Here is a 27,032-nt window from a genome sequence, read left to right as displayed (position 1 = left end):
TGAATCTCCGCTGGACACGCTCCGGTGCCAGTATGTCCTTCCTGAGGTGTGGGGACCAAAACTGGACACAGTACTCCAAGTGGGGCCTAACCAGAGCTTTATAAAGTCTCAGTAGCACAACAGTGCTTTTATGTTCCAACCCTCTTAAGATAATTGATAACATTGCATTCGCTTTCTTAATCACGGACTCAACTTGCATGTTTACCTTTAGAGAATCCTCAACTAGCACTTCCAGATCCCTCTGTACTTTGGCTTTACGAATTTTCTCATCATTTAGGAAGTAATCCATGCTTCTATTCTTTTTTCCAAAGTGTAAGACCTTTCATTTGCTCACATTGAATTCCATCAGCCATTTCCTGGACCACTCTTCCAAACTGTCTAGATCCTTCTGCAGCCTCCCCACTTCCCCACTTCCTGTCCACCTAACTTTGTATCATCGGCAAACTTCGCTAGAATGCCCCCAGTCCCTTCATCCAGATCATTAATATATAATGTGAACAGCTGCGGCCCCAACACTGAACCCTGCGGGACACCGCTTGTCACCGGCTGCCATTCCGAAAAAGAACCTTTTATCCCAACTCTCTGCCTCCTGTCAGACAGCCAATCCTCTATCCATACCAGTAGCTCACCTCGAACACCATGGGCCCTCACCTTGCTCAGCAGCCTCCCATGTGGCACCTTATCAAAGGCCTTTTGGAAGTCTAGGTTGACCACATCCATTGGGTTTCCCCGGTCTAACCTACTTGTCACCTCTTCAAAGAACTCCAACAGGTTTGTCAGGCACGACCTCTATGACTCTTGAGTCTATGCTATCCACCTGTAACTTCAAGGTCTCCTTGTTCAGCAACATTCCCCAGGACCTTACCATTAAGTGTATAAGTCCTGTCCTGATTTGCCTTTCCAAAATGCAGTAACTCATATTTATCAAAATTAAACTCCATCATCTGCCACTCCTTGGCCCACTGACCCATCTGATTAAGACCCCGTTGTACCCTAAGGTAGCATTCTTCGCTGTTCACTGCGCCTTCAATTCCGAACATCGGCAAACTTACTAACCAGACCTATGTTCACATCCAAATCATTTATATAAATGACAAAGCAGTGAGCCCAGCACTGATCCTTGTGGCACATTGCTGATCACAGGCCTCCAGACTGAAAGGCAGCTCTCCTCCAACACCACCCTCCGCCTCCTACCTTCAAGACAGTTCTGTATCCAATGGCTAGTTCCCCCAATATTCCATGTAACCTAATCTTGATAGCCAGGTCTACACAAGTTACCTTGTCGGACGCCGTACTCACGTTCATACAAATCGTATCCATCACTATTCCTTCAATCCTCTTGGTTACTTCTTCAAAAACTCAATGAAGTTAGCAGGTCATGATTTCCCATGCACAAAGCCATGTTGATTATCCCTATTCATTCTCTGCCTTTCCAAATACATGTAAATCCTATCCCTCAGGATTCCCTCCAACAGCTTGCCCGCCACTGATGTCAGACTCACTGGTTTAAAGTTCTCTGGCTTTTCCTTACCAATTTTCTTCAATAGTGGCACCACATTAGCGAACTTCCAGTCTTCTGGCACCTTACCTGTGGCTATCAATGTTACAAACATTTCAGCAAGAAGCCTGGCATCACTTCCCTAACTTCCCACAAGGTTAGAGGGTACATCTGATCAGGTTCTAGGGATTCATCTACCTTTGAGTTTTATAACATTTGGCACCACCTCTTCTATATTTATTTCCCCACGTTCTCTAGCATCCAAATCCTTTGCCCACAGTAAAATACTTGTTTAGTATCTTCCCTAACTACTGCAGTTCCACACACAGGCTGCCTTGCTGATCTTTAATGTGCACTATTTCCTCTCCTTTACTCTTCATGTATTTGTAGAATCTCTTTGGATTCTCCTAAACCCTATTTGCCAAAGATCTCTCATGTCTCCTTCTTGCCCTGACTTCCCTTTTCAGTATACTTCTACTGCATTTACACTCTACCAGGGAATCATTCAAACCCTGCTCTCTGTACCTGACATAAGCATCCTTCTTCTTTTTGAACAAAACCTCCATTTCTCTAGTCAGCCAGAATTCCCTACACCTACACCTAACCTATCCCTACGCCTACACCTAACCTATCCCTACGCCTACACCTACACCTAACCTATCCCTACGCCTACACCTAACCTATCCCTACGCCTACACCTAACCTATCCCGAGGTTAAACCTATTCAGAGGTTTAACTTTTAGATCCTGTCTATCCTTTTCCATCACTATTTTAAATAGAAATATGATCACTGGCCCCAAAGTGCTCCCCTACTTGACACCTCAGTCACCTGCTCTGCCATATTTCCCAAGAGGTGGTCAAGTTTTACACCTTCTCAAGTAGGTACATCCACATACTGAATCAGAACATTTTCTTGTACACAATTCAATTTCTCTCCACCCAAACCCTTAACACTATAGCAGTCCCAGTCTATGTTTGGAAAGTTAAAAATCTCCTACCATTATCACCATATTATTCTTACAGATAACAAACCTCTTATAAATTATTTTTCAATTTCATTCATTATCCAATTCTTATTTCTTAGTTCTACCCACATAACTTCCCTGGACATATTTTTAGGAATATCCTAACTACAGCTGTAATGTTATCCCTAATCAAAAATGTCACTCCCCCTCCTCTTGCCACCCTTTCTATCTTTCCTATATCATCTATAGCCTGATACGTTAAGTTGCCAGTCCTGTCCATCTCTGAGCTATATTTTTGCAATCTCTATGATATCTAATCCCATGTTCCTAACCATGTCCTGAGTTCAGCTGTCTTACCTTTCAGGCCTCTCGGGGCCTGCATTGAAATAAATGCAGTTTAATTTATTAATACCTCATTCACTGCTTGGTTCCTGCCTGCCTTGAATAGTTGACTTGATCCTATTCCCAACTGCAACAGTCTCAGACTGATCTTTTTTATTCACCATCTCCTTGCGTCCAACCCCACCTCCAGCCTTCCCCATTAGTTTCCCTGCTACAATCTCAACGAGAATTATTTCTATTCAAATCTCACTGCTCCCTTTGACGAAGTATCCAAAAATTAAATTAAATGGCACAAAGAGCAACAATAACAGGAGGAAAACCTGGTTAGCAGAGGAAATGTTTGAAATTTGGAATCCATTGCAGAAGAGCGCACTGGAGACAAGTCATTGAGGCTTTCAAATAGAAATCAGATCACTATCTAAATCAGATCACACATATGCTGGGTTGGGGGGGCACATTGGGTAAATTGTTCTTACAGAGCACCAGCACAGACACAATGGTTCAATTGGCCTCATCCTGAGCTGTAACCATTCTACGATTTTTTTTTATATAATCAAACGACCCTAACTAAAACTGGCAAAATCAGAAAGTCCCTTACCACATGGTTTCACTTTGTCGAAGCTTTCCTCTCAAATTTCGATAATGAGTGTCATGCAATTATGATCAAATTTTATATTCAATGAAGAATGCAAATCTCACTGCAAGCATGAGGAGGCAGTGATTTTATGATAATCTTACTGGACTAGTAATCCAGAGTTTCAGAATAAAGTTCACGGGATGAGTTTAAATTCCAACCTGGCAGACAGTGAAATATAAATTCCATAAAAATATGGAATTAAAATGCTTGTACACTGACAATGTAATTTGTCCAAAAATGCATTGTGATAATAGAGGAGATTGAGAATCAAGTATAAGGCATTTTTGGACAAATTGTACTGGCAACCAAAATTGGTTTCAAATGTTCAATTCAATTTCTGCCATAATGATGTTAAGAACTGCATGTTCTTCTGTATTCTATCTTCAAATACAGATGCTGGTATCACTGCAGTCTTCGTATATTGGTAACAACTTCATTATCCATCCTGTCCCTACAATCTACTGATTCCCTTAGCATTAAAGTCTAAATGATCTTAGTCTTTAATGCAGTCAACAACTGAGCACTGGCAGCTCTCTGGCTTGGATATTCCAGGCAGATGCAGGACCTCCAGTAGTCTTAGTGATTTACAGCCAAGTATATTGCCACTGTTGCAATGTTGAAAACAATGCAGTTCGTTTGCACGTAGTAACACAAAACAGCAATGTGAAAAACAGATCATCTGAACTCTGAAAGGACTCTATATTGCCCAATAGTATCCTGGGTTAATTTGCTTTCATTTGAGAAGACTGCTGAGTCATGCGTTTTGTCTCAATTGAAAGCTGGCATCTTTAGCAGCCCTGCATTCCCTCAGACAACTTAGATAACCAGCTCTATTCCCTGGATTGAACATCGGCCACCTCAATTTCACTTATCCCCTCACTTGCTCAAATCTGTTTCTCTCTCAACCTGGTGCAGTTCACAAACTTAAATTGCTATGCTTGTTAGGTTTGATGACATAGTCATCCTCTGGCGTGCAGACCTCGATCTAGCATAGGCCAGACAACATCCCTCCAGCACCCTTGTGCTTCCCCCAGATCAATCTATTCTCCCAGTTACTCAATCTCATCTATTCTGATAACCTAAACCTCCACGTAAGTACTTTGGAGATGTGGGATCTCATCAATAGAGACTGAAAGGTAGAAATTCTGGAATAAATGATATAGATAAGAGTATCATGGGGTGTGTACCTGAGCGTAAACCCTGATGAGTAAAAGGAACATATTAAAGGATTACTCAATGAACAGCAGGACACTCGGAAGCTCAGAAAAGCAGACGGATCTTGGAACGTCGATCTATAGATCCCTGAAGATGGCAGGTCAAGTTCATTGGGTAGTTAAGGTGGCATACAGAACATGAGTTTTTCAGTAAAGTCATAGATTTGTTTTTACTCATTTACGAGATGAAGGTGTCATTGGCTAGGATAGCATTTATTACCATTCCCAGAAGGCAGTTAACAGTCAAACGATATTTCTGTCAGACTGGATTTGCATATAATCCAGATCAGATAACAAGAGCAGGGAGGATTTTGGAGGTATGTAGGACTTGGATTAGGCCTCAGCTGGAGTACTGTGCAGTTCTGGTCTCTGCCGAAGTTGTGATTGCACTAGATGCAGTGTAAAGGAGATTTACCAGGCCTGGTTTGGAGCAGGTTGAAGAGATAAGCTTGGGCTTTCTTCTTTAGAAGACAGATCGCTGATGGGTGACTTGATGAAGGCGCATAAGGTTGAGGGGCATGAGCAAGGCGAATAGAAAACAGTTGCTTCCCTGAGTCGTAGGGTCAATAACAAGGAGGTTTAAAGATTAAAGTTACAACCAGGATGATTTTTAGAGCAGAGTTGAGGAAAACCTTTTCACCCAGAGGGTGTTGCAGATCTGGAGTGCACTGCCTGTAAGGGTAACTGTGGCAAGTAACCTCACAACCTTTAAAATGTAAGTGGTTGAGCACCTGAAGTGTCAATGTTCAAGGCTATGGGCCTAGTGCTCAAAGGTGGGACCAGTGTAGATTTAGTATAGGTTTGGCAGTACAGACTTAATGGTACAAAGGTCCTCTTCAGTGCTTAATGAATCCGTAACCATGATCTTATAACCATCTAACCAATGTCAATTGTCAGAAAAACCCATCTAATTTGCTAATGCCCTCTGGGGAAGCAAATCTGCTGTCTTGACGTGGCCTGGCCTATGAGACTCTTGAACATTAAAAAAACACGCTTTGCAATATAATTCATTCAGAGAATGCGGGTATCACCAGGTAGCATTTATTGCCTATTTACAATCATCCTTGAAAATGGTTTAACAAGCCATTCAGTTCACAGCAATAAATGTTGGTCAGCCTGCAACATCTACATCCCATCAATGAATTCTTAAAAAAAAAATTAAAGTTCTGTACTGTAGGCTCTTTGTACAAATATTGACATTTGTTATGCCATAAACTGCCCTGATACTGACATTTAATATCAGTACACTTTCTAGTCACCGCGGTGAGATAAACATGAGTTTAATTTTTCTTAATATGTGTTTAAGTAACCATACTCACTTTGAACTTGTTCCAACTAAAGTTCCTTAACATTTTACAGAGCTAGGTATCAGATGATGGGATAGACCAATCTGCTGTCACTGCCACGATGCAAATCTAAAATCAGCTTTATTTTAAAATCTGTGCACCATTTGGCACAACCACAAGTTGGGAAACACCAAAATAAGCTTTTGTTGCGCATACATTGGTCTTGAAGGGAGGGTGGAGAGTGTCAAGTTCCTTGGAGTGACAATAACCGACAATCTAGACTGGACTTCCCATATAGTTGCAACAGTCAAGGCAGCACAGCAACGCCTCTTCTTCCTCAGACTGCTCCGGAAATTTGGTATGTCCATAAGGACCATCACCAACTATACATCCCTATGGTCTGCCTGTACTGTTCATAAATAAACTGTACTTTGTTTTATTGTCACATGTACCAAAAGACATTTTTCCCCTCAATCTTCAAATTTGTAGTGAGGGGTCCCATTAAACAGTTTCTATTTTCATCGTTCTTGACTGTGTTTGCCTGTTTCAAATTTACAAAAAATAACTACCAATTTTTAAAATTTATTTATGGGATCATTTATTGCAGAACAGTTAAGAGTCACCTACATTGTAGTGGGTTGAGAATCACATGCAGGCCAATCAAGAATGACAAATTTCCTTCCCTAAAGGACATTAATGAACCGTATGTGACAACTGTTTCATGGTTATTAGACTCTTAATTCCAGATTTTTATAGTTTTCAAATTCTACGATGGGAGATTCAAACACAATGCTCAAATCATACCTGGGCCTTTTGATTAATGGTTTAGCAATCATACCAATAGGCCATCACTCCCATCTTAAACCAACCCCTTCAAAAATTAAACCTGCAAAAATTAACAGGAACTCTTTTTTTTTACTCTCCTTTATAGTACTACAGATTGGTTTTAATTATCCACACAAGATACAAATGTTCAGGTTAATTTTTGATTTATGTCCATAATACATAGAAAACATCCCTTAAATCTGACACCAGATCTGCATCTAAAAGGCATTACATTAACTAAAACAAAGGCTAGACTACGATACACACTGCAAGTATTGCACAACTTGATGTTCTAGATATCTTGGAAAACAAGGCAACAAATGACAAAGAGTAAAGACACAGTCGTAAATCTTTCCACTGGTTTCACTGCAGGACACCTGCATCAGGAGTTTAAAATACCAAAACACAGTACACTTGCCCACCCAGCAGACACAGGAAGCACTTTATATACGCCACATCATTTAAAGTGGTTCTAGCAGGAATCTAACTCTGTGGAACTGTCTTACTTCAAATATGAATCAGCATAATGATAATGTACGTCCTTTATATTAAATCTCACGAGTGGAAAATGAGATTTAGTAACATGAGCCATGTTTCACACAGGCAGTGCATCCAGCCAACCAGACCAACTACAAGTTTTCATCTACCTCCACCCACAAACACCAGTAGAGAACGTCAATTAGTCACATGACTGCCATTCAGTAATTATATGGTAAATATAATCCAATGGGTTTGACCTAGCTTAAAACAGTACTTTGCTGAAATGCATTCACTTACTGAGAGCAAGCTCAGAGTTTAAAAGGTGTTACTGAGAAATGTAGTTGTTTTTCTGTGTACGATGACCATAAACTAAAAATTAATCTGACCATCTGCATCTTGAGTGTGGATCATTAAAGTCAATCAGTAGTACTGCAAGTGAGATGATGCAAGAGTTCCTGTTCATTCCTATGAGTTAATTTCTGAATGGACTGGTTTTAAAATGGGAGTGATAGTCTACTGGTATGATTGCTAAACCATTAATCAAGAAACTTCTGAATTAACGATTTAATGTAAGTGAGCACAGTAAATGGATTATTTCTCCAATTTTATTTCATAGCTAAACTTGCCCATTCAATTTTCAAAAAATCTAATTCCAGGAGAATTTCTACTGAAGTGAACTACTGTCAAAAGACATTAACCTGAAATATTAACTCTTTCTCTTCCCCCAATTGCTGCTTGGTATGTTACTATCTGCTTAGTCTTTCTGGCAATATTTTTGTTCAGCTGGTATACAATCCAGTCATGAATTTAAATCAATTAAGATGTGGTACTGCGAGAACACAGACAAGAAGATATTCTTCACAATCAGAGTATATAACAGAAAAGTGCTAACGTAAACTGAATGCTGCAGTATCTGAGATCGACGAACACAAAAACTTACAAAATAAGCAGCCCACCACACAGAAAACTTGAGACTTCCTAAGAAATGCGTTAATGATTAACAATCACCTTAATCTTAGATGTCATCTGCATGAGCTTGCTGATCAATTACAAGAATGTGCTGTCACTGTCCAAGTCATAAAGTTCTGCTAATAATGGGGACATGGGTGGGAGAATGAATGTATACTGCGTATTCCCAAGTCAGATCTCAAGGGAAATTTTAACCAAGCCATTATCTTAGTAGGACAAAGGGTCAAGAGGTAATGACTCTAAAGACAAGAAAATTCCATTTGTATGTGTTCCAATGCAATTCAAGTTAGTTACTGAACAAGCCGCAAGAAAATCTCAGCAAATTTAATGTGGGTATGTGATGCTAATTAGGAATCACTAAAATGATCTGATGTAATGCAATATTTAACCAAATAGAGCATTACCTTCTGAACTTTAATGCAAACAAATTAACAACCAAAGACTTTGTGGGCGGCATGGTGGCACACTGGTTAGCACTGCTGCCTCACAGCGCCAGAGACCTGGGTTCAATTCCCGACTCAGGCGACTGACTGTGTGGAGTTTGCACATTCTCCCAGTGCCTGCATGGGTTTCCTCCGGGTGCTCCGGTTTCCTCCCACAGTCCAAAGATGTGCAGGTCAGGTGAATTGGCCATGCTAAATTGCCCGTAGTGTTAGGTAAAGGGGTAAATGTAGGGAAATGGATGGGTTGCGCTTCGGCAGGTCGGTGTGGACTTGTCGGGCCGAAGGGCCTGTTTCCACACTAAGTAATCTAATCAAAAATCTTTTCTTAAATAACATTATAGCGCTGGAGTATCAAGACAGGTTGGGAGCATGCAGAATAAGTTCCATCTTGATTTGTACTAAAACAACAGATTTATAAACTAATTTTTGCCACCTTCTCCACTATGACAACGACATCAATAAAACCACGAGATACAGCAGAATTAAGTCATTTGGCCCTTCAAGACTGGACTGCCATTCGATCATAGCTGATACACTTCTCAACCCATTTCGCCTACAGGCAATTCTTCTATTAATGCAACGGTTGCATCCGTGCAATCCCACATTACACTTTAGAAAAATCATACTTTAGAAACAGCGCTTAAAGTGTTGCCGACATTGGCCAACATAGGTTTTAAAAATTCATGGTTCAAAAACAGTGTCCACAATTAGTCAAAAGCATTATAGCAAATTTGCATTAATGAAATGTGTATTATAGCAGAACAACCAGTGCCTTCTCCCTGTAACCTTTGATCCCCTTACTATGCAAGGACCCATCTCGGTCTTAAATACACTCCACAACCATCTGTGGCAATGAGTTGCACAGATTTACCAGCTTCTGCCTGAAGAGATTTCTCCCCATCCTAATTCTAAAGAGTTATGCCTTCATTCGGAGTCTCTGCCCCCAAGTTCTAGTCTCTCCTACAACTGGAAACATCTTTTCCATATCTACTCTATCAAGGCCTCTCAGTATTAGAACACAGAACATAAAACAGTACAGGCCCTTGATGATGTGCTGACCTTTTATCCTACTCTAAAATCAAACTAACCTATATACCCTTCATTGGAAGTTAGCACAATGTGCCTATCCAAGAGTCGCTTAAATGTCCCTAATGTAACTTACTAATACAACTGCTGGCAGTGCATTTCACGCACCCACCACTGTGTGAAGAACATTCCTCTGACATCTCCCCCAAATCTTCCTCCAGAGACCTTAAAATTATGCCAACTAATGATAGGCATTTCCGCCCTGGGAAAATTTCTCTGGCAATCCACTGACTCTCATCATCTTATACACCTCTATCAATTCACCTCTCATTCAACTTCGCTGCAATGAGCAAAGTCCGAGCTCACTCAAACTTACCTCATAAGACATGCTCTCCATTCCAGCCAACATCCTGGTAAATCTCCTCTGCACCCTATCTAAAGCTTCCACATCCTTCCTATTAAGAAAGTGTATAACGTATCAGCAGGTAGGGGAAAAGAGTTAAGTTTAGGGTTGCTTGATAAAGGCTCAGCTAGCATGACTTTGACCAGATAGGAACTTGCAGTAAACAATGAGGTGCTGGAGGCAAGGATGGTGGTTTAATAAGGTGATGAACATCTATTGCGTAATGCCAGTTAACAAGGCAAAGAACATCTATTGAGTAACGCCAAATGGTTGAATCTTTACTGTTGATGCTTGCCAATTGTAACAGTCACCCAATCAACATAGAACTTGCTTTATTTGGATGCTGTTCCCTGTAAGTGACTATATAATTCCTCAAGAATCTGCTGTTCGAGAGAAGATCGAGAACTCATGTCTTCATGTACGTGTGCAATCGCTCTCTCTCCAGGGTTCGGAATAAAGGTGAAGATACAGCCATGTCTGAGTGTTTGCTTCGACTGATACAGAAACGGGACGACAATATTGGCAAGCCAGTTAGGTGTCCAAACGAAGAGTTACAATTGGACAATGTCACCGATCGTCCAAAATACCGATATCTTAAGACGAAGGGCCTACAAGATTTTAAAACCTTGGTCCCTCTCGATATTCCTGTGTCAGAAACAGTCCCCTCATTCAATTCTATAGACTCCTTGAATGGTAATTAGTTCGTTCGAGAGAGACAGTTTCGTAAATGCACTGACAAACAGGAGTTCAAGTCCCTTGGGCTTGAATTGGGGTTCGAGTCCCTGGGTTTAGATTAGATTACCTACTGTGAGAAAACAGGCCATTTGGCCCAATAGGTTCACAGCGACCCTCCGAAGAGCTACCCACCTAGCCCAATTTGCTACCCTATATACCCCTGATAAATGCACCCAACATTATAGGCAATTTAGCATGGCCAATTCACCTGACCTGCATATCCTTGGATTGTGGGGGAAACCAGAGCAAGTAATCATAAATCCTGTCTCTCAGAATCCTCTCCAATACTTTGCCAACCACTGAAGTAAGACTGATTGTTCTGTGGTTCCCAGGATTTTCCCTATTCCCTTTCTTGAACAAGGGAATAACATTTGTCACCCTCCAATCATCTGGCACTACTCCTGTAGACAGGGAGGACGCAAAAGATCATTGCCAAAGGCGCAATCTCTTCCTTCGCTTCCCATAGTAATCTTGGGTATATCCCATCTGGCTGAGGGGAGTTATCTATCCATATGTTTTTCAAAATTTTCAAAACATCCTCCTTTTTAACATCAACCTGATCAAGGATATCAGTCTGTTTCACACTGTACTCACAAACATCAAGGTCCCTCTCAATAGTGAATACTGAAACAAAGTATTCATCAAGGACCTCCCCTACCTCCTCCGACTCCAGGCACAAGTTCCCTCCACTATCCCCGATTGGCCCTACTCTCTCTCTGGCCATTCTCTTGTTCCTCACGTACAGGATGCCTTCATGTTTTCCTTAATCCTACCCACGAAAGCTTTTTTATGTCCCCTTCTACATTTCCTAAGCCCATTCTTCAGCTCCTTCTCAGCTAACTGTCTAGAGCCCTGCCTGATCCTTGCCTCCTCAACCTAAAATAAGCTTCCTTCTTCGTCTTGACTAGATCTTCCACATCCCTTATCATCCAAGTTTCTTTCAACATAACACCCCTTCATTACCTCAGTGGGACAAATCAGCAAGTACTTTGTAAACAACCTCCACATTTCTGCCATGCATTTCCCGGAGAACATCTGTTCACAATATACGTGCCCCTGTTCCTGCCTAATAGCATTATAATTCCCCCTCCCTCAATTAAATACTTTCCCATACTATCTGATCCTATACCTCTCCATGTCTACAGTAAAGGTCAGGGTGTGGTGATAACTATCACTGAAATGCTCTCCTACCAAAAGATCAGACACCTGGCATGGTTCGTTGCCAAGCACAAAATCCAATATGGCCTCCCCTCTAGTCAGCCTATCTACTATTGAGTCAGGAATCCTTCCTGGACACACCTGACAAAAACTGCTCCATCCAAATTATTTGAACTAAGGACATTCCAATCAATTTGGGACGGCACTGGTTAGCCCTGCTGCCTCACATCATCAGGGACCCTGGTTCGATTCCCGGCTCGGGCAACTGTTGGTGCGGAGTTTGCACATTCTCCCAGTATCTGCTGGTTTCCTCTCATAGTCCAAAGATGTGCAGATCAGGTATATTGGCCATGCTAAATTGCCCATGGCATTAGGTGCATTAGTCAGAGGGAAATGGGTCTGGGTGGGTTACTCTTCGGAGTGGACTTGATGGGCCAAATGGCCTGTTTCCATACTGTAGGGAATCTAATCTAACATTTGGGAAGTTAACGTCACCCATGACAAGCTTGTTATCTCTGCACCTTCCCAGTTCGACTAGTCCATGTGTGCTGATTTCTTGTAAGAAACGTGTGATGACAGAAGCTGGGGGTCCCCCCATACAATGGGTTGCAACATGCCCTTGACATAGCCAGAGAGGATCTTATACAGGGTCTCGCTGCCTGATACGATGGGATGACCAGGTGAGTTGGCTTTATGTATCTTCAGAAGGTAATAGAAGTCCCCGACGCAAGAAGTACATGGGATGAGAGATAAGGGAACTCTGAAAGATTGGATCAAAAGTCTTGATCAATGTGTTAAGCTCACAGATGTGATCAGCTGGTAGGTGCCTGTAGTGTTCCTGGTTGTTCAGTTGTCGGGACACTTCCTTGAAGTAGTCTGTTCTACTCTCAATGATGATAGCTCCTCCTTTATGTGCTGGTTTGATGACAACGTTGTGGTAGATTTTGAGAGCACGCATGGTGTTGCCTTGTGATCGGGTGATGTTTTGCTCTACCTTGTGGGTGCAGCTAATGAATGTGGCATTTACACACTTCCTGAAGGGTTGAGCATACACATCAAGGTCAGGGCAGCAGCCGCCCGGGAGGGTTCCAAATCAACTCCTTTGATCGCTCCACTACGGATCTCTCTGATGACTGTTCCAATTCATTGCTTAGCTCATTGGAATCACTGCTGACATCTTGGAAGAATTCCCAAAGTGTCATTTGTCTGATGAATTCCTCCACTTCTGCTACAAGTCCCAATTTGGTGGTGGGACAGAGTGTGTCCTTGACTGAAAACTTCAATCTCTTCAGGTTGAAGGGTGGGCTCCAATAAGTTGATGGTCAATTTCCTCGTGGTGATAACGTTTTCAACTGTGGTGCTAGGGAGGCTTGGCTACTGGTGGTGGTGATGCCAAGTCTGGCTCAAGACTGAGATACAGACAGACTCTAACCTCACACCTTTAATGCATTGTCTGAGCTGAGATGTAACTTTTTTTTGTAAAACCTTAAGTTTATCGAGAGTGTGACTTAAACGTAGCTCTGGGATTTACATATTAGTGAACCGAAACCTGCAACGTAGGTTTGTTCAATATATCATTTCAGTTGCATATCACTAATTTTTAAAATCTAAATTCTACGTCTTATGGTTCTGCTCCACAACTACCTAATGAAGGTGCAGCATTCTGAAAGCTCGTGCTTCCAAAGAAACCTGTTGGACTATAACCTCGGTGTTGAGAGAGTTTTAACTTTGTCCACCCCAATCCAACATTAGCTCCTCCACATGTCTCATAAGGCCATCCACTCTCTGGGATAATTCTTGTAAATCTGCTCTGGATCCTTGCAAGACCAGAACATACATTCTTAGATACAGGGCCCAATCAAAATATTCCAAATGCTGAATCCCCAGACCCAGCATCAGGATTACACCCCTGCTCTTGTAATCCAGCCCTCTTGAAATGACCACTAAACTGCACTTGCTTTCGAACTGCCAATTGAACCTGCATGCAAACCTTAAGAGACTTCTAAACTAGGACTCAAGTCCCTTTGTGTTTCAGACTTTTAATGCCTTTCCTTGTTTAGATAATCATCTACACCTCTATTCTTCCTAAGTGCATAACCTCATACTTTTCCATACCGCATTCTATCTGCCCTTCTTTGCCCACTGTCCCAGTATGTCCAAGTCTTTCTGCAGCCTCTCTGCCTCCTCAATACCATCTGTACCGCCCACCCTGTGTGTCAACTGTGAGCTTAACAACAATGCCCTCAGTTCCTTCATTGGGATCATTAACGTATGAGATGAATAGCATGGTCCCGATAAAGACCCCTGCAGAACTCCACTAGTCACCTGCTGCCATCTTGGAAAAGACCTCTTTGCCCCTACTCTCAGTTTTTCACCAGTCAGCTAATCCTCTAATTATGCAAGAATTTCACCCTCAACACCAAGGGCTCTTATCTTCTTTAGCAGCCTCCCTTAAAGCACCTTGTCAAAAGGCTTGCTGGAATTCCAAACATATCATGATCAACGGTTCTTTGGCTAATTTGCTCACTACCTGCTCAAATAATTTTTATAGATATGTCAGGTATGACCTCCCTCTTGACAAAGCATTGCTGACAGCTATATTTTACTATGTACTTCGAAGTATTCTGCAATTCCCATCCTTAATAACGGACTTTAAAATCTTACTAATGACAAAGCTAGGTTAACTGGCTTATAATTTCCCATCTGCTTTCTTCCTCCCTGCCATCTTAAACAGGAGTGTTACATTGGCCAACTTCCAGTCATCTGGGAGCTACCGCAACTCCAGTGATTCTGGAAAGATCACCCCCTCCACAGTTATCTGCTTCATAGTCCTGTGTTGCCGTCCATCCAGTCTGGATGATTTATACATCTTAAGATCTTTCTGGTTCCCCAGCACCTTCTCCTGAGTGTTGACCACTAAACTCACCTCCAGCATGAGTCAAACCTGTGCTTAACGAATAATAAAAAAAGGCTGAAGATCATTCTATACCCTGTTGTTTCAATGCTGCCAACACTGAAGGCTGAGTTCCCAAGTATATCCAAGATCAATTGATTGAGATATTAATGTATCAAGGATATGGGGCAGTGAGAGAAATAGCACTGAGGTAAAGTTAGTCATGATCTAATTAGAGTCATACAGCAGGGAAACAGATCCTTCAGTCCACCTCATTCATGACAACCGAGTTTCTAAAGCTAAACCAGCGCCAGTAGCCTATGTTTGGCCTATATTCCTCCAAATCTTTCCTATTCATGTGTGCCCCCAAATGTCTTTTAAAATGTTGTAGTTGTACCTGCAATTACCACTTCCTGTTCCTTCTCAACCTATATAGGCATCACTCTGAAAAACATTGCTCGAGGTCCCTTTTAAATCTTTCTCCTCTCATCTCATCTTAAACCTATGTCCTCTAGTTTAAACTCCCCTACCGGAGGGAAAAGATCTTGTCTTAACTCAAACCCTCCAGTCTTACGAGGCTGAATAGCCTCCTCCTGTTCTGACTTCATACATTCTTTTCAAAGTAATTCATCCTTAATCCCCAATGCCAAATTGTATGGAAGAGACATTAGGCACTTCAAAGCCTTACAGAGACAATAGAGAAAATTTACTACTATGATATCAGCAATCAGGGACTTGTGGAGAAACAGGTTTATTATCCTTGTAGCAGTGAAAAGTCAGAAACTTGTCACAGTTATTCAAAATGGAGGGGCCTTAATTGCTTGTTTACTTTTTCCAGTGGGAAGGATATCAGTGACAAGAGGACATGAACTTCATGATGATTATCAGGTACCAGCTGAAAGCAGGAGCGATTTAAGGGGTGGGGGCTGTTGCGCATAAAATTACCAAAAGCTAGCATACAAAGTTCAGCAGCTCAGAGGGAAAGCAAATGGAATGTTGGCCCTAATTTCAAAAGGGTTGAAAAGTGTGGTGTTGGAAAAGCACAGCAAGCTAGGCAGAATCCGAGGAGCAGGAGAATTAACATTTCGAGCATAATGGGGGCGGAGAGGTCGGGAAGAAGATTGCAGGTGAAGAGGGCGGTGCTGAATCCAGGGGTTGGCAAGAGGGCGGTGCTGAATCCGGGGGTTGGCTTTAAAGGGAATAGATCAGCGTGGACTTGCTGGGCCAAATTGCCAGTATCCACACTGTAGGAATTCTACAATTAAGTCCTGCCCTGATTTGCCTTTTCAAAATGCAGCCCTTCACTTTCACCTAAACTCCATCTGCCACTCCCTTGGCCCACTGGCCTGTCTGATCAAGGTCCTGGTGTATCCTGAGGTAAATGTCTTTGCTGTCATCTGCAAACTTACTAACCATTTATATAAATGACAAAAAGCAATGGACCCAGCACAAACCCCTGTAGCACACCACTGGTCACAAGCCTCCAGACTGAAAAGCAACCCTCCACCACCACCACCCTCTGTCTTCTACCTTTGAGCCACCTCTGTATCCAAATGGCTAGTTCGCCTTATATTCCATGTGACCTAAACTTAGTAACCAGTCTACCCTGATGAACCTTATCAAATGCCTTACTGAAATATAGTTAGACCATTCTTCCCATTCCAATCCTCTTCATTACTTCTTCAAGACCACAAATCATGTGAAACATGACTCCCCACACACAATATACTCATTCAGATACCTTTTAAAATGTTGCAATTGTACGAGTCTCCACCATTTCCTCTGGCAGCTCATTCCATACACGTACTACCTTCTGAATGAAAAAGTTGCCCCTTAGGTTTCTTTGCGGCAGCGGTGGGATTCCAAAATATATGGAGCTTCTACATGGACTGAGTAAGTGATCATCTGAATGTCAGCTGAGAGAGACAGGCAGACGCACGAGGTAATATTTACCTTGATCTCTCTCCTTAACCTACCATTCACTCGACCCTTCTTCCCCTGAGACTCTGTAATGACAGAGTTACGTCTGAGGTAACGTACGCACTTGCACAACACCGAGTTTGCTTTCAGAACCATAAGTTCTTGGAAGGGGAGGTTAGTCTACCTGGAAAGGGAAGTTTGAGTCCTCAGAATCCTAAGTTCACTGGAAAGGGAGGTGAGAGAACCCCTGGAGTTCAGACATCAGAGTGCTCTAATAGTGAGGTTTGACACTCCAGGGTGTAGTGCATCGGATAACTACCGCGTCTGTCTCAATCACCCTGCCTTAGGCCAGTTGTTAAAAAGGGAAATCCCCCGTGTGAAAGTCACAATCCTGAAATGGGTGTGGAGACTGAGGACACTGGACTAGAAAATAGAAAAGGTAAAGTTAGGAAGTTGAGACTTTAAAAATGGGACAAACATTCCTATTACAGGTTTTAAATGCAACAGTCTTATTTGCATAAGTCTAGTCAGGACTCTTGATGAGCTTTGTTATTGTAGCTTAAACAATAAACTATTGATATCTGACAGCTGATAGGAAATTCACATGGAAAAGGTTGTTGATTACAGCATAATGGGTCAATCAAGACCCAGATTTGTTACCAAAATATTAAGTGATATCTCTTTGCTAGTTTAAGCTTTAGTTGTCTGCGCTCACTGTAGATGGTCATAATTTAAAGATGCTAATAACACCGGTCAAACTTGCAAGAGTTGAAACTGTTGAAAAATGCAAGAGAAGGCCATGCTAAAGACTTCGGGCATTTTTTTTAAAACCCAAGAATGATACAACAGAATTTTGTCTTTATTCAGGGAATAAGGAGTAAATTGGCAGAATATTTGTATTTACAAGGAACTGGCTTTATTTAGCAGGGAGTGTAGGGATGAAACCCAAAATCCTTGTATATAACTGTTTTGCCCTATTTTAATAAGGATATCAATTCAACATGTTTTGTAGGCTATGTAATAGGGCAGATTTTGTTTCTACATTAAATGTTATGCAACATTAGGTCCTTTTTAAAATTATCGAACATGTAACCTTAAAACAAATTGATTGAGGGCCTTGAGCCCCTGATTTGTTTAAAATTCTACAATGCCTTTTTCAAAAGAAAATTGTCTCAATGGTCATGCTTTAGCCAGATGAGAGTATTGTATTAAAATATCTTTGCTGCTTTTTTAAAAATGCAGAATGTTCACAAAAAGAAACATGCATTTTGAGTTTTATGTTTTCTTAAGATTTTAGAACTTGAGGCTGAGCTGTTTCAGTTCTGACAATTATTGTTATGACTTCATTGGCCCCCTTCATATTGCAAATTCAAAGAATGTTGATCTCTACCAAAGTTGCACAGTTACTGGTCTGTAACCAATGTAATTCCAACTTTTATTTGGGAAGTTAAATTTACAATGTCAGTTTGTCAACAATCACACGTTCTAATTAAAAACACTGATCATGAAACCTAAAAAAATTAGGACATTTTGTCATTAATGTCAGGCCTTTGAACTATATCTGAGGTTAGATTTAGTATGAATATATGTGGCAGTGGGTTATTGCTTGCTTTAACAGAAACATATTTTAATATATTCTGTATTTGCATCCCACGAATATTTGGGATTTAAATCTGAACTGAAATTGCCTCTTCAATGGCTAAAGCACAGGAAATATTTTGTTGTTTTCTTGCTGTTCCAGATTTCTGAAATAGTTTTCATGACAGCTTTCACATTAGCCAAGTATTAATTTGCTAAAGGAAAATAATTTTTGAATAATCTGAATAGGGTCCCGAGTATTTGATTTTAGGACCACTGATTGTTGTTTATAAGTGACTGAATTGTATAGGTAGTACAATTTCGAAGTTTATGGATTGTATAAAACTTGATAATGTCATAAATAGTAACAGACTTCAAGACAACTGAGAATGTTGAAATAGGCAGACACAATTTAGTGTAGTTAAATGTGTGACTATCTTCATACTGTTACCCACTTTTGCAAGGAAGGAATGAGAGGAAATACAAGGATACTTCCAGCAGCTGACATCTTCTCTAGAGTTTCTGATTCACAGATAAAGCACTCATTGGACCACCGCCTACCCCTCCAAAACCGACCCAACGGATTCAATCAGCTCCCCAGTCACGAGCATGAAAAGGGAAGAACCTAACAATCGTGAAAAGGAGGTCCATATGCTTTTTGTCAGTGGCCTTCTGATGGATATCAAATCACGTGAGCTTTACCTTCTCTTTAAATCATTTAAGGGATATGAAAGTTCACTGATCAAGCTAACATCAACACAGCCAGTTGGCTTTGTTACGTTTGATACCAGAGCAGAAGAAGAATGCTGCATTTACTTAGCTTGCTGCTGCACTTCACACACAGATGCACTGGTATCCTTCATCTGAAGCAGCTCCACAAGGATGAAAGTCTCGTCAGCTTTATTAAGTATTTAACATGCCTTATCCAAGGATTCAGATTTCTCCGTGGAGTGATGGGCAAGGACAGATTGGACTTTGTTTTCAGGTTGGAGTTTACTGAAGGAGATATTGGATAATTTGTTTTGTTTCCACGCAACTTGGTGGTTGAGTGGTCACTAAGGACTGTGGATTTAAGAACTATACTGGTGAACGCGTTTTCCACGTGGCAATATCCTGGGGATCCTATCTACTACATGGGTTAGTAATCTTTGTTGTTATAACCATTCTGTGTCAATAACTTGCTGTCAGATGTTTATGAATAAGCTAATAGTGCCTTTTAGTTGGTCATCATGGAATGATAAGGAGGGAATGAGATGTTGAAAGGTTAATTTGTTCCGCTGATATGTAAGAAATTGAATGCCCTGAGAAGTGTGTTTTTCTGTTTTGCAGGAAGGATGTGACAACCCAAATCACACGCTGCTTTCAGGAATCACACTACATTGTTTTTGGGTGGCATCTGACTATGGCGGAGTGGCTGGGGGTTGACTTGTGCGAATTACTGACTGTGTTGTCAAATCTTGTATAAAAAAAGAACTGGTCCCTTTGTTCAGACAGCTTTGCTTGACACGCTACGAATGTATCGCAAAGAGTGTTGTAAGTGATCCTACAAAGGTCTGTACTTGCTTAATAAATTTTGGCTGTTCACAGAAGTTGGTATATTGCAGCAGCATCAAGTGTTAAGAATCTTGAAAAATAAACCCAACACTAGCATCCCACAAGGTTTTACAATACAGCTGATCTGGTCCTGGCGATTTATCCAACTTTACGCATTTTAAGACATCCAGCACCTCCTCCTCTAATATAGAGATTTTTCAAGATGTCACCATCTATTCCCCACATTCTATATCTTCCATGTCTTTCTCAACAGTAAATACTGATGCTAATTACTCATTTAGTATCTCCCCCATCTACTGTAGTTCCACACATAGACAGCCTTGCTGAACTTTATGGTGGCCTATTCTCTCTTTTGGCCTGAATGCATTTGTAGAATCCCTTTGGCCTTTTCTCAAGCATATTTGCCAAAGCTCTCATTTCCCCTATTTACTCTCCTGATTTCACACTTAAGTATACTTCTATTGCCTTTCTAGTCTTTTAGGATTCGCTCAATCCCTACTCTCTATACCCGACATATGCTTCCTTCTTTGTCTTGAACAAAACCTCAATTTCTCTAGTCATTCAGCATTCCCGACACCTACCCTTCATCCTAACAGGAACATGCTGTCTCTGGACTCTCATTATCTCATTTTTCAACGCTTCCTATTTCTAGCCATCTCTTGTGAACATCGGTCCCATTCAACTTTTGAAAATTCTTGCCTGATACTGCCAAAATTGGTCTTCCTCCAATTTAGAACTTAAACTTTTAGATCTGGGCTATCCTTTTCCATCACTATTTTGAAACTAATAGAATTATGGTCACTGGCCCCAAAGTGCTCCCCCACTGACAACTCAGTCATTTGCCCTGCCTTATTTCCTAAAACTAGGTCAAGTTTTGCACCTTCTCTAGTAGGTACATCCACATAGTGAATCATACTATTTTCTTGTGCACACTTAAATTCCCCCACATTCAAGGCCTTAACGCTACAGCAGTCCCAGTCTATGGTTGGAAAATTGTAATCCCCTACCATTACCACACTATTGTTCTCACAGAAAACTGAGATCTACTTACAAATCTGTTTCTCAATTTCCTGTAGACTATTGGGGGATCTACAGTACAAGCCCAATAAGCTGATCATCCCTTTATTTCTCAGTTCTACCCAAATAAATCCCCTGGACATTTTGCCAGGAATATCCTAAGTACAGCCATAATGTTTTCCCAAATCAAAAATGCCATTCTCCTCCTCTCTTAGCCCCCTTTCTATAGCATCTATACCCTGGGACATTAATTTGCCTGTATTGTCCATCCCTAAGTTACATCTCTGTAATTGCTATGATTTCCCGGTCCTATATTCCCAACTGTGCCAGAGTTCATCTGCCTCATCTATTAGGCTTTTTTAACTTAAACTGCATTTATTTTAATACCTAGTCGCTGGCATTACTTCCACAAGCTTCCATTTCCTCCACCACAAACGCTCAGCAGCAGCAGTACGTACTGTCTACAAGACGCACTGCAGAAATTCACCGAAAACTAAAAGAGCACCTTCCAAAGTCAAAACCACGTTCTTTCGGAAGGAGAAGGACAGCAGATACTTGGGAAAACCATTATCTGCAAGCTTCTCACCAAGCTACACACCATCCTGACTTGGAAATAAATTACCATTCTTTCACCGTCACTGTGTCAAAATCCTAGAATTTCCTCCGTAAGGGTACATGAGTCTACCTTCAATGCACGAAGTGCAACAGTTCAACAACCAAACTCACCTCCACATTCGAAAGCTATGGTGCGGGAAAAGTACACCTCCACATTCTCAAGGACAACCAGCGACAGGCACAAAAATGCTGGCTAGCCAGTGACATCCATGTACCATGAGTGAATGAAGAGAAAACAAATTCCCCCCCACCCCCAAGTTGGCTACAGCTTATTTTATTAATTGCTGACATGTCAGCATCACTGTCAAGGTCAGTATTTGTTGCCATTCCCAATACCTGTATTCCTTGAAAGCCCTCAGAGCAAAACACGTGAAGTAATTACCATCAACAGTACCTTTATGTGGTTATTGCCACCTTAGAAATCTCCCAACTATAATTCTTGACATGAAATGTGCACAACTGTAAGAGGTTTACTTTCACATATACACAGAAAGAGCACAGATTAGCACAAGGAATATTGACAACTATGACTTTCCTTTTAAGAACCACAACTTATGATAATCAAAATTCACTCAATGAAACTTTCAAACATCACTGTCAATACTGTATGCATATCAACATATAATCAAAATTGCCTACAAAATCAAGCCACAGGTATATACTGCAAGAATGCAATATATTACACATTCAATCGCTTTTTACAAAAAGGGCACTTGTAATAAATATGTACTTAATCTATTTGGATTCATCAAAGCATAAATAAATTCAAAGCATAAATAAATTCAACGGCTAAAACAGGATTCCTTCTCCTAGTTAGGAATGTAATACATGTCCCTTCAGATTACTTTGCAACTAATTTCAACTCCCCCTCCCACTCTGCCGAGGACATGGAGGTCCTGGGCCTCCTTCACCGCTGCTCCCTCACCACCAGATACCTGGAGGAAGAACGCCTCATCTTCCGCTTCGGAACACTTCAACCCCAGGGCATCAATGTGGACTTCAACAGTTTCCTCATTTCCCCTTCCTCCACCTCACCCTAGTTCCAAACTTCCAGCTCAGCACTGTTCCCATGACTTGTCCTACCTGCCTATCTTCTTTTCCACCTATCCACTCCACCCTCCTCCTTGACCTATCATCTTCATCCCCTCTCCCACTCACCTATTGTACTCTGTGCTACTTGCTCCCCACCCCCACCTTCCTCTAGCTTATCTCTCCACCCTTCAGACTGTCTTTATTCCTGATGAAGGGCTTTTGCCCGAAACGTCGATTTTACTGCTCCTCGGATGCTGCCTGAACTGCTATGCTCTTCCAGCACTACTAATCCAGAATCTGGTTCCCAGCATCTGCAGTCATTTTTAGATTAGGTAAAACACTCAGCCCATGAGCCAAAACCAAGTCAACTCAGGACATATCCACAGCAGAATCCACTAGGTACAAAAGAACCATTTCAAAGGGAAAGGAAATATCTCTAATTAAAAATTGATACTCAATTACTTTTAGCAAAAATTCAACATTTTCATAGTACCTGTAACAGAAAATTCTAACCATATTAAGTGTACAATTTCAAGCTCATAACTAAACTTGCAAGATTAACCGCACAGACCGACATACACAGCAAGTCTCAATTGTTTCACATAATTTATCAGGCTCATTTAGAATGGATTTCGGTCTTAGGTACTACTACCAATACCGCACTAAGAGTCCGAGAGCGCATGTAACATGCAGAGCATTACGCACCTTTATACATCCAATGACGGTTCAAATATTCTCACTCCCTCGAGTAAACCGCGCTAAAGATTTTACCAGCTTCACTGGCGACTTCTCAATGTTATTTGCAGTAGTCATCGTTGATGCTAACCCAGAACATGCAGAATCCTTAGGTGATTTTATGACGGGGATGCAGGGTCAGCGGGGACGAGTGAAATGCAAAGTCTCCAAGTCACAGGTTTTAACTAAGACCCAACCCAGCCAAGATGCGACAGTGACTGGAGCGCGAGTAGGCTCACCAGTGCCCTTCAGATGGAATCGCGGATCGACGGGGCCGGTCCCAACAACCCCATCCCCATTTCTCGCCATGCAATCCCGTACCTTTGGCCTCGCAATCGGCGCAGTACTTATTGTCCTCCTCCCGGAGTAGTTTGGACAGGATGGCCTGATGCTGTTCGTTCTGCTTCTGGGATTTCTCCCGTTCCGAGCGAGTGCTCATGGTACCGGATCTAGCTCCTTTTCTGTGGGGTCTGCTAAACCTCTCCCAACCGGGCTAGGCGTTTGAACTCCCGTCCCCCGGGACAGCTCTTGAATATGGAGTACCTGTCTTCTCCTCCCTCGCTGATTTAGTATGTCTGTCTGTCTTGACCCCACTCCTCCACACACCCTCCTGCCCTCTCACTCCCACCCTCCTGCCTCTCTTTACCCCACCCCCCCAATCTGTCTCTCGTACTCTCTCACTCCCTCCCGTCTCTCTTGCCTCCTCTCACATACCCATCCATCCTGTGTTTCCCCAATATGGCGGCCGCCGACCGGAAGCAGTCGGGGTGAGACCGCCTCACTCGGTAACAGTGCGCTCAGAGCGACCCTGTTTCCGTTCGTGCAATATCGACACCTCAACCGGCAAAATTGAGGAGATCCTCAGGAAAACGGATGATGACAAGCAGATGTCAAACAATATCATTACTCAGACCCTTCATTCGTGTCCGTTTTCAAGGAAAACAACGATTCAGGCGTTTGTAGTTGAATTTTGCTGATAGTAGGAAGGGAAGCCGGCTTCTCGCCAAGACCGGGAGTTCCGGGACGATTTACCTCCTCGGGAATGTATCTAGCCGCAGAGGGGAAGCGCAAGTCCGTATACCCGGAGGATGACGTGACGAATTACGACATCATTCGCTGGGCGAGCAGCTGCAAGAAAAGGTGTATTGAACAGTGTTACTCGGAAGGAGTTACCAAATCCAGTGCACTGGACAACAATATTATTATGGGTTTAGATCAGAGTGGTGCTGGAAAAGCACAGCAGGTCCGAGCAGCAGGAAAATCGACGTTTCGGGCAAAAGCCCTTCATCAGGAATAGAGGCAGGGAGCCTCCAGGGTGGAGAGATAAATGAGAGGGGGTGGGGAGAAAGTAGCATAGAGTAGGAGATGACCTGGGGGTTGCAGTGAGAGAGAGACTCACTGAGATCTTGTAGAGAGAGGAGGAATGAGCTTATTGAACGATAGAATAGTCTTGATGTGCTGAATGGCCTACATCTGCTCCTACATTGCCTAATATGTCCCTTTAATTACTTTCCTGTTACAAAAGTGACACTTCGGAGAAATAAGTTATGGCTTTGGCTATAGAAGCAATTTGGAACAATTTAAGGCACTTTATAAAAGCTTTTATTTAAACCTCTCGACTTCTCTGCACCTTTTGTAAAAAATGATCAAGCTATTGGCCGCCTGTCGTCAAAAGCCTGCTTTGGCCTGGTGTCAGTTTTGTCTGATTAGGTTTCCAGTGGTATGTTAAACAACGTGAAATGTGTAAATATAGGTTGCAGTAAAATATACCACATCTGCAACAATGGCAACTGAGACCTGTTAGTGCACAAAAGTAAATTACTTTTTGTTTAGCAATGACAGCATTTCAGCAACTTTTTTTTCAGACAGGAGATGTACTTTCCTCTGTTGTCAGAGGTTGTGGTAACCTTTCAATTTTCTCCATTCCTAGCTCCCAGCCCTGTCAAGTTTTCACCATCCCCCCCCCCAGACCTTCCCCTCACTGAGGACGAATGATCAGTCCTTACATTTATCCCCTCCCTCCACTCATCAATGAATTTAATACGCATCGTGACATCAAACACTTCTTCCGCCGCCTCCGAGCTTACTTTTACAATCAAGACTCCCACCCACCCTCTGAGGACCCCTTCACTTGTCTCCAACACACACCATCCACCTGGACACCTCGCGATGCCCTATCACCCACCCTCGACCTCTTCGTTTCCAACTGCCGCTGAGACATTAACCGCCTCAAACTGTCTACCCCCCTCTCCCACTCCAACCTCTCACCCTCACAACGTGCAGCCCTCCACTCCAATTCCAACCTCCCCATCAAACCAGCAGATAAAGGGGGTGCAGTGGTAGTTTCGTGCACTGATCTCTACACCACTGAAGCCACCTCCTCCTACTGCCCCCTCGACCATGACCCTACCCCCCAACACCAAACCATCATCTCCCAGACGATACAGAACCTCATCACCTCAAGAGATCTCCCAGCCACAGCTTCCAACCTCATAGTCTGGGAACCCTGCACCGTCCGATTCTACCTCCTTCCCAAGATCCACATGCCTGACCACCCCAGTCGACCCACTGTCTCAGCCTGCTACTGCCCCACCGAACTCATCTCCACCTACCTTGATACTGACTTGTCCTATCCCCCCTAGTCCAGGAACTCCCCACATATGTTCAAGACACCACCCATGCCCTCCACCTCCTCCAAGACTTCCGTTTCCCTGGCCTCCAATGCCTCATCTTCACCATGGATATCCAATCCCTCTACACCTCCATCCACCAGGACCAGGGCCTCCAAGCCCTCTGTTTCTTCCTCTCCCGACGTCTCCAACGGTACCATTCCAATGACATTCTCATTCATTTGGCTGGACTGGTCTTCACCCTTAACAATTTCTCCTTCGAATCCTCCCACTTCCTCCAGACCAAAGGGTAACCATGGGCACCTGTATGCGCTCCAGCTTTGCCTGTCTCTTTGTTGGCTACATAGAACAGTCTATCTTCTGTGGTTACACCGGCACCACTCCCCACCTCTTCCTCCGCTACATTGATGACTGCATCGGCACCACCTCGTGCTCCTGCGAAGAAGTTGAGCAGTTCATCAACTTCACCAATACATTCCACCCCGACCTTAAATTCACCTGGACCATCTCTGACACCTCCCTCCCCTTTCTGGACTTCTCCACCTCCATTAATGACAACTGACTTGACACTGACATTTTTTACAAACCACCTCTTCCCACCCTACCTCCTGCAAAAATGCCATCCCATATTCCCAATACCTCCACCTCCGCTGTATCTGCTCCCAGGAGGACCAGTTCTACCACAGAACACACCAGATGGCCTCCTTCTTTAAAGACCGCAATTTCCTTTCTCGCGTGGTGACGATACCCTCCAATGCATCTCATCCATATCCCACACCTCTGCCCTCAAACCCCACCCCTCCAACCATAACAAGGACAGAACCCCCCAGTCCTCACTTTCCACCCTACCAACCTTCGCATTAACCATATCATCCGCCGACATTTCCGCCTCCTCCAAACAGACCCCATCACCAGAGATATATTTCCCTCCCCACCCCTTTCTGCTTTCCGCAAAGACTGTTCCCTCTGTGACTACCTGGTCAGGTCCACGCCCCCCCCAACAAACCACCCTCCCATCCTGGCACCCTCCCCTGCCACTGCAGGAATTGCAAAACCTATGCCCACACCTCCCCCCTC

General features: G+C 42.6%; 1 protein-coding gene across 4 annotated transcripts in view; it reads right to left on the bottom strand.

The window, feature by feature from the left end:
* Window positions 1-23,954, bottom strand: part of smap1 (small ArfGAP 1) — a 248,777-nt gene extending 224,823 nt beyond the window's left edge. Inside the window, exon 1 of one of the 4 annotated variants that reach the window (XM_043681802.1) lies at window positions 23,647-23,954. In XM_043681802.1, coding sequence (XP_043537737.1) covers window positions 23,647-23,764 — 118 coding nt within the window. In that variant the 5' untranslated portion in view covers window positions 23,765-23,954. Of the gene's footprint in view, window positions 1-23,295; window positions 23,595-23,646 lie in introns of those variants that run through there. The other 3 variants (XM_043681807.1, XM_043681823.1, XM_043681817.1) reach the window with 3 other exon arrangements.
* Between the last annotated feature and the right edge of the window lie 3,078 nt (window positions 23,955-27,032).

Source organism: Chiloscyllium plagiosum, chromosome 3 (assembly GCF_004010195.1).
Source record: "Chiloscyllium plagiosum isolate BGI_BamShark_2017 chromosome 3, ASM401019v2, whole genome shotgun sequence".
Taxonomy (NCBI): Eukaryota; Metazoa; Chordata; class Chondrichthyes; order Orectolobiformes; family Hemiscylliidae; genus Chiloscyllium; species Chiloscyllium plagiosum.
This window is presented reverse-complemented; position numbering and strand designations above follow the sequence as displayed.